Source organism: Electrona antarctica (assembly GCF_951216825.1).
Source record: "Electrona antarctica genome assembly, chromosome: 6".
Lineage (NCBI taxonomy): Eukaryota > Metazoa > Chordata > Actinopteri > Myctophiformes > Myctophidae > Electrona > Electrona antarctica.
In genome coordinates, this window is record NC_136811.1 from 10,335,646 (window position 1) to 10,344,300 (window position 8,655).

At 41.1% G+C, this 8,655-nt stretch overlaps 1 protein-coding gene across 1 annotated transcript; it reads right to left on the minus strand.

Moving 5' to 3' along the window:
• Positions 1-1,004: 1,004 nt before the first annotated feature.
• Positions 1,005-2,688, minus strand: hoxa13b (homeobox A13b). Its single transcript, XM_079502669.1, has 2 exons — positions 1,945-2,688; positions 1,005-1,256 (listed from the first exon to the last, which is right to left on the minus strand). Exons 1-2 carry the CDS (start codon positions 2,579-2,581, stop codon positions 1,015-1,017), a joined length of 879 nt encoding a protein of 292 aa, XP_079358795.1. The 5' UTR covers positions 2,582-2,688; the 3' UTR covers positions 1,005-1,014.
• Positions 2,689-8,655: the final 5,967 nt, after the last annotated feature.

Consider the following 8,655-nt stretch of genomic DNA (forward strand, 5'->3'; position numbering starts at 1 on the left):
TCTGGCCTTATGGGCCAGCGGGACAAGTTGCAAGGGGTTTATAAATTAATAAGCATGCTAATTAATTATATCCACCGATGGTGACATGCGGACCAGCTAATTCTACCATTCTAGCTATATCACATTCCATTTGAAGGAATAACACTCTTTCATTATACGGCAAACACAACGGAGTTCAATCGATCAATCAATCAGTCAGTCAGTCGCTCACAAAGGTCTATCAAATCGGCGGATTGATATAGTTAAAAATGCTTAACGTAATTAGGTCTACCCTGTAGTGTAGGCCTATAGGCTACATGAACCTGCATTTGAGAACAATTATATATTTCAGGTTTAAAAAGACTTTCTATCAATATTGAGCTAATAATTTGGTATAGCCTCGGAACCCGCCAGCGTTTTGTTAATAATTTGGTGACTGGCGAGACTCAATTTAGTCAATTGAGACTCAACTGAGTTTCCTGGACCAGCCACCCCGTCATCAAATTATTGTCTCAGGAATGTATATGCGACAAAATCAAAAAACCCTCCATAAATCCAAGGCTTCATGGGGTGTGTAGGCTAATTGATAGAAAATAAGTCATTTTTGGGGTGAACTCTAATGTCTGATTGAAACGTGTTATAGTCTATTGAACAGCAAAGCAACACACCTCGTAGTTACTAGTTAGTAGGCTAGGCCTACAACATCCTGATCCTTCAGAGAATGAATGGTCTTTCTTGGTCAACATGTTGCAAGTCATTTCCGATCCTCTGTCAACAGCCGACAGTGAATGGTTCCAATTAATGGCGGTGGAGGAGGAGAATGTACAGGCAGGCAGGCAGGCAGGCAGGCCTAAACGTGAATTCCCAAAGCACAACCATGCACCTTGGCGGGCAAGGAATAGGAAGAATAAGAAGGAAAACACTTCATAACGCAATAAATAATATAGAACACAGTTTATTTCGACGGAGGAACGTCAAAGTCTCGACTCCCCCCCCCCCCCCCTCTCGTTTGTTTAGGCTATTTCCAAAAGGAGGCTAACTGCTGCTCTTGAATTTGGTGACGACTTTCTTCTCTTTGACGCGCCTGTTCTGAAACCAGATGGTCACTTGTCTCTCTGTCAGATTGCTTTGGGCGGATATCCGTCTCCTTTTGTCCTTGGTGATGAATTTATTGGTGGCATACTCCCGTTCCAGTTCCTTCAGCTGTATCTTGGTGTACGGCACGCGTTTCTTTCTCCCGCGGCGCATGGAGTTGACGTCTCCGCTGGATATAGTGTCTGCAAAACGAAAGATCACATACTGGGATTAAATGCAACTATAAAAGGGAGCCTAAATATATATTTTTTAATTTTTTTTTTTTAATTGGACTGTCCGGGGCCCCAGGGGGGGGGGGGGGGGGGTCATTGACAGTGTTTTAGTGGGTCCCAAGCCAAGCCAAGAGTATAGGCTATCGCCTATTTCATTCCATTATAATTCAATTCACTCACACAAAACATTCATGAGTGTCTAACATGTTTTCAGAGTCACCACTAAATCCATTTGTCATGTACGGTATGTATACCCTACAATTATGGCAATTATTGTATTTTAGAAGCAAAAGGACATCTTCCTAGAGTCCCTATAATCTATCATTTGAAACGGGGCCCATAATCATAATTGAATTTGGGAGTCCGTGACCTGGAAAGGTTTGAGAAACCTCTGGCCTTTAAGTCAAACAGCAAAAAGTTGGCAGCAAAACTTTTTTCTTTTTTTCCTCGATGAACACTCCCCCAACCCCCCACCCCATATTTCTTGCAGGCACATTTTACACTATAATGATTTAGCCTAATTAGTCTATAGGAAATATCACGATCCTAGAGGCATATATAAGGCTTCAAAACCATTTCAAAAGTCATGTATATTGTATTGTCCGTTCTATAAATTATCACATTACATTACATTATTATTATTCACGTTTTTATGTACCTTGTAAAGAGGATTTCCATAGAGCATTTGACTGTGGCTGCTCCTTGGCGCAGTAAACTTGACCGTTCCAGCCGTTGGCGATGGCCCACGGCTGGTGGTAGGGCTCCACCACGGGCAACAGAGGCTCGTGTCGGGGCTCAGGTGGGGCCCCCACGACGGGTCCTACGTCCAAATAACTGGGCTGGTAAGGAGCGGACGAATAGCCCTGATAAAAGGCGAATTCCTTTGCCCTTGACTGGAAGTCCTCGCCCGAGACGACCGACGTGTCCATGTATTTATCCCCATAGCCAGGGGGCTGCGCGCAGGTCTTGACACCGCCGTGTGACACCCTGCACGGGTAGTAGCCGCTGCCAAAATACCCATAGGGCAGCGATGCGTTGGGCGAACTCTGCGTGGCGGAACAGGGGCTGCATTGTTTGACAGGCTCGCCCATGCCGGAGACTGACACCTCGCTGGAGGTGTAGGTGGTGCTCGGAGCCAGCGAGGTCGGATGCGCCAGCAGATTCCGGCACTGGTTCGCGGCGAAATTACCTCCAGCGAAGCCCTCCATGTTCTTGCTTCTCTCGTCCAAGGCGTTGTCGTAAAGGAACATCATGGGGTCAATCCAGCGCGGATGGAGGAGTAATGACGCGGTCATAGCATTGGCCCTACATCGAGACGGAGGGGAGCTATAACAGCGGGCTCTTTTTCAAAATCCCCTCGACTGAAAAGAGATAGAGAATCTGAGAGAGTAACCGATACCAGCCTGCCTGTGTACATAAAGACCGAGAGGTTATTGGCCAAGGCCAGACACGTGATATGCAAAAGAGATGATAAAAGTCTAGACCGCAGATCACGCAGATCAAGCTCCACGTTCGATATGTTCGATGTACACATATCTTCTTTTTTATTTAGTGCAGAGATAAACATAGCTTCCCATGCATGGTCTCGTTCAAAAGCATCTTTTACAGATTGTAGCAGATTGATATAGTTGCTTTTTTTTGGCACAGCATACGAAAGACAACAAGCTTACATGGAAAATCGTGTCCTATACATGGCAGCATATAAGAGTATACTCTACAATTATACGCGCTACTCATACACAGTTTTTTGGAGGCCAAGTAAGATTTAGTGCAAAATAGATTGCATTCTAATCCAATTAGAGCCACACAAATATAGACTAGGCTACTGTTAAGCTAAAGGTTATCTGAATGTATACGAAGGCATGCGCCTTTACATTTTTGACCTATAATTAATATGGCTGCTGTGAGCGTGCACAGTCTGAAAACAGCAATGCAGATAGGCTATTTATAAAGATTACGGCTTGATCGGTTGATCGATCGAACATTAATTGGGTTTAGTTAGTCAACATCGACCACCCTGGTTAATAGAATATATAATTATATTTCACGGGGATGGGAAAAAAAGGTATTGCCAAATAAATAGATGACTAATATTGAATCAACGTATCCTTTCTTGCGTAATAGTCAAAATGACATGACACATTACATGATATCATATACAAACAGATCTTGGTGTCACCAAACACAGAGCACATTTGGCGTTGTTGTTGTGTTTTGGGTTTTTTTACGTTCGAGCTAGACAGATCTAGAGGCCAAGGTCAAGTTGAAAGTGCCGTCTGGCCAAACAGCTACACTGACTGGTCAAGCCCCGAATTCCAAGAAGTGAGAGTTATATGAGAAGAAAGAAAGAGTGTAGCCTAAACCTTCTCACATTTGAATGGTCAATTAACAAGGTATAGGACTATATGTTTATTTGATCAAATCTACATATAGAATTGTCCTATATTTTAGGGGAGCTATAGGCTATGTCGAAGGCAAAATACAACAAATGCATTGTCCATGGTTCAAAAAAGAATAACATAATTTGAATGATTATTTAAATGTATATAGACCACATAATTGTTCAGTTACTGCGTCTGCGTGCGTGCGTATACAGACGTCGCGGAACATAAAATTATAATAAATAGACTTCAATATGATAGCTTGTTGAACGCCATAACAAAATAAACATTAAAATAGCCCATATGAATTCGAATTCGTGTTTGCTGGCATGCATGCATGATAGAAAAACTAATTCGTGTCAATGCTGAAACGAGTATAGCTAGGCCTAATGCAATAGGCCCATATTTTCTATATATATATTTTAGAATGTTCATAAGCATAGCATTGCGGTCTGAATGTGAATAGGCCTATATGGAACAAGATAATTTGAATGAAAAAAGCGGATGCGGGGAGAGGAAAAAACACTATACGTTTTCCATTCATTAGGCTGCATTAAAGGAAAAAGAAAAAAAAGGAATAGCCTAAAATAGGAAGGTTGTCAAAATGTCACAACTGCAGAGATTTCGGGTTGTGAGTGAGTGTGATTCCGCGAGGTAAGAAGACAATAAATAAAATTAAAATCCTGGGGCCTTTGCAGTGCGTGGCTATTGGCTATAGCTCGGTGTCTGGTCTGGTACAGAAGGGAAGTGTTGTATTTGTGCAGGGTGGGCAGGAAACATCTCAGCCACATTGTTCTCACCTATAGTAAACCCCAACCGGCGCGCTGCAGTGCAACACAGTGTAGTGTGTGTGTACAGTGTGTGTGTGTGTGTGTGTGTGTGTGTGTGTGTGTGTGTGTGTGTGTGTGTGTGTGTGTGTGTGTGTGTGTGTGTGTGTGTAGTGTGTGTGTGTGTGTGTGTGTGTGTGTGTGTGTGTGTGTGTGTGTGTGTGTGTGTGTGTGTAGTGTGTGCGTGTGTGTGTGTGTGTGTGTGTGTGTGTGTGTGTGTGTGTGTAGTGTGTGTGCCACCATGGCGACTGTCACCAGACCCACACCACCACAAACACACTGCTGGGACTGGGAGGGGATCAGTATACAGCTATAGCCTACCATAAAGGCATATTTGTTTACCCATTTAAGTCCAAATAGCTGGATGTATAAAGTATATAATTGTTTTTTTTACTTAGTATATCCTATGTTAGAAATAGTCTGTTACAATATAGTCTGTTACAAGTGCAAAAGTGTTGGCATCAAAATATATACATCACAACGTGCTGCCTGCAACGCGCTGTGAGCTTGTAGATCAGCTATTTTCAAAGGATTTTAAAGGATGCCAAAGTAGTCTGAAATGGTTTTGTAATAATAACCTAAATCTATAACAATAGGCCTAAAGTTTTCAAATAATGATGGAGTGAAAGAACAATAGGCTATTTGCTTATGTAGCGCCAGTAGTATAGGCCTACACTTATTTAAAATTCGAAATACTCCAGTAAAGTAAAAAAAACGTAAGATAAGTACAGGATTTGAGTAAATGTACTTACTTTCCACCAGTATATTCGTTATAGTACGACGAAAAGCAACAATGCATGGTCGCACCATGCAGGCTGAGAGCTACACCACGCAGGCTGACGCTTACATGTTTCTGACTATTTATTTTTGACAGTTTTCACTTATAATGAAAACACAATGTGCATGGCTAAGGAATAAATGAGTCGAATACCGATTTATAAGATTACAAATTGATTCAAGATTCGATAGTTTTTTTATTGTAAGGAAATAAAGGTTATAAACAAGGGTATATCAATTAAGTGTATAAAGTAGCCCTACACGTGTCAATGTTTAATGTAGAAAACGATGCGTGCAAATAAATCGCATCAATGTTGCGTATGAGAATGACACATTATTGTGAAATGTGGACTCACGAGATATTAAGAATGCACACACACGCGCGCGCGCACACACACACACACACACACACACACACACACACACACACACACACACACTCACACTCACACACACACACACACACACACACACACACACACACACACACACACACACACACACACACACACACACACACACACACACACACACACACACACACCTCCTTCAGTCAAGTATGCAGCATGACAATTATGTATTATCTTGGAATTTTACAACAAATTCTTTTGACATATTGAAGTAGTCTAGCTCTTACTAATAATTGCTGACTGGCTGACTGACTGACTGACTGACTGGCTGGCTGGCTGGCTGGCTGGCTGGCTGACTGACTGACTGACTGACTGACTGACTGACTGACTGACTGACTGACTGACTGACTGACTGACTGACTGACTGACTGACTGACTGACTGGCTGACTGGCTGACTGGCTGACTCGCGCGCGTGTCCGTGCGTAGTGTGCACGGAGGTATAGCGGTTTAATTATAGACTCGGCCACCCTGCATGCTTCAACTTCATTAGATAACGTTGAATAAGTTACCGCTGGCAAAAAAAATAGGGCTATTATGCGTAAATATTTTCAAGTTCATTATTCAGCTTTGCGAGGTAAGCATGCATGTATAGACCGCCGCCTCAGTGCAAGTTATTTCACATATATGTTTCTATTTCCTTCGTTTACAGAATCTTAGTTGCATAACTGTATTATTATTATTAATAATATGTTTAAGCTTCAACGACGCGACTGCTATCCTCGGCTATATATCGGCTATAGGAAATCAAATACATAAATAAAAACTATATAGGCTAGGCCATTGAAGTCACCAGGATATATTTTTTAATCGATTTACGGTCAGCTTTAGGCTATATTTGTGGACAGGTTTTGACGCCTATAGCCCAAGGCTATAACTGAGGTAATTGTGTGTTTGTAGGCCTATACGTTTTCTATAGTAGACCCGGCCAAATAATGCAGGTATAGGCCTACATATAGGCCTAAATGATTTACGAAAATGTATAGTAAAAAGTATAATATACTAATAATTATGTAAAAAGGTTAATTAATAATACCTGTTTTATAATAGAGAAAATACAGCAGCAGGCCTGCGTATATATATCAGCAATGACAGCAACAAGTGAAAGTTAAAACTTAGCCCCACAACATGGCATATTAGAATCAGGTCGCCATGTATCTTGATTATTTTTGTTTATATGATTGTTTTCATAAAACCTCAAAAGCGTCAAAATGATTATAGGAATAGTATAGGGATTGTTCGAAGTCAAAACGGCACACAACACATTCAAATAGGTCTGATTCCAATCATTCCATATTGTTGAATGTGGATGTCGGCCGTATAGGCCTATAAGACTCAAAGTGGGCCAGCTGGCTGGATATTTCATCTGCACCGTGATATGGGCTCTTCTTAGATCTTCTTACTTTTTTACTTATGTAAAAGTATCAATACCAGGCATAGGGCATAGGCCCTATATGCAGAAATACTCTGTTACAAGTAAAAGTCCGAGTACGAGTACACAAAAGTATTGGCATCAAAATATTATTTTACAGTAAGAATATTTTGATGCCAATAACTATATAAAATATATGCAGAATTTACCATTTCACAAGTTATGTCGTAAAACATTTGCATTTGAGATATAGCCTATAGTAGAAATAAAGTAGGCCTATAGCAAATTGGAATAAATAAAAGTAAAGTAAAAAATCACAGTCTGAGTGAGTGAGTGAGTGAGTGAGCGAGTGAGTGAGCGAGTGAGTGAGTGAGTGAGTGAGTGAGTGAGTGAGTGAGTGAGTGAGTGAGTGAGTGGCAGTAATTTATATCAGTATTTAGATCACGTCTTTGTTGTCATTTAGGCTACTGCTCTCAACAAACATTAAAGTCCATACTTTGCTGGCACAAAGATAAATCATAACTATACCCTAACTAAAACTAACAAACATTAAAGTCCATATGTGTTTGGAATGGCAAAAAATCATACACCTACCCTAAACAAAGTCCATAGAATAGATTGGCTGGCGGTTATTTTTAATTAGGCTCTAAAAGTCCATAGACTTGGCTGACACTGTGCCTAATTTCGGAAAGCCCATTGGAGAAGATATAGCGCCCCTCAAAAATATGGTATAGGGTAATATGCCTACTACTATATACTTGAGTACATGTAGGCCTACTTAGACCCTTTCTACCACTACTATAGCCTGTACTGGACGTAAGCCCTGAGACCAAAGTGGTGTTCTGTTCTGTTTGCAATACCTGCCAAGCAGATAACAACACGGCTCTCCGTCTACAGTGCTTAATGGACTTTTTATGGCTTTGTCTTCTGATCGTGTGACCTATGCCATGGCATCTTGAACCCCTCACTGGCTCTTTGGCAAACTAGATCAGAAAAACATGCTGCCGACCCTCTTTGTCTAAGTGGAGAGATACAGCTAGGAGGAGGAGAGACAAAATAGTTGTCCCTTTAAATCCGCTGAAAGCGAAAGGCAATATAAGGCCGAGCTTAATTTATTTCATATATACGCTGACAAATTCAATTCAATTTGTTTCGCAAACGCAGTGGCTGTGCTTACATGTAGTCAAGGCTGAGTAGGGAAGGGAAGCATGCGTCAGGCTGCAGAGGAAACGATGATTAGCACGCATAGGCTATAGCCTCGAGGCGTAGGTCTACAAATAGCTGGATGTATAAAGTATATCATTGTTTTTTTTACTTAGTATATCCTATGTTAGAAATAGTCTGTTACAATATAGTCTGTTACAAGTGCAAAAGTGTTGGCATCAAAATATATACATCACAACGTGCTGCCTGCAACGCGCTGTGAGCTTGTAGATCAGCTATTTTCAAAGGATTTTAAAGGATGCCAAAGTAGTCTGAAATGGTTTTGTAATAATAACCTAAATCTATAACAATAGGCCTAAAGTTTTCAAATAATGATGGAGTGAAAGAACAATAGGCTATTTGCTTATGTAGCGCCAGTAGTATAGGCCTACACTTATTTA

Bases quoted from the DNA above. Each gene is read 5' to 3' on its own strand.
- hoxa13b (XM_079502669.1), bottom strand. From the start codon at position 2,581: ATGACCGCGTCATTACTCCTCCATCCGCGCTGGATTGACCCCATGATG. The intron at 1,257-1,944 runs GTACATAAAAAC...TTCGTTTTGCAG, and splicing joins ATGGAAATCCTCTTTACAAG to ACACTATATCCAGCGGAGAC.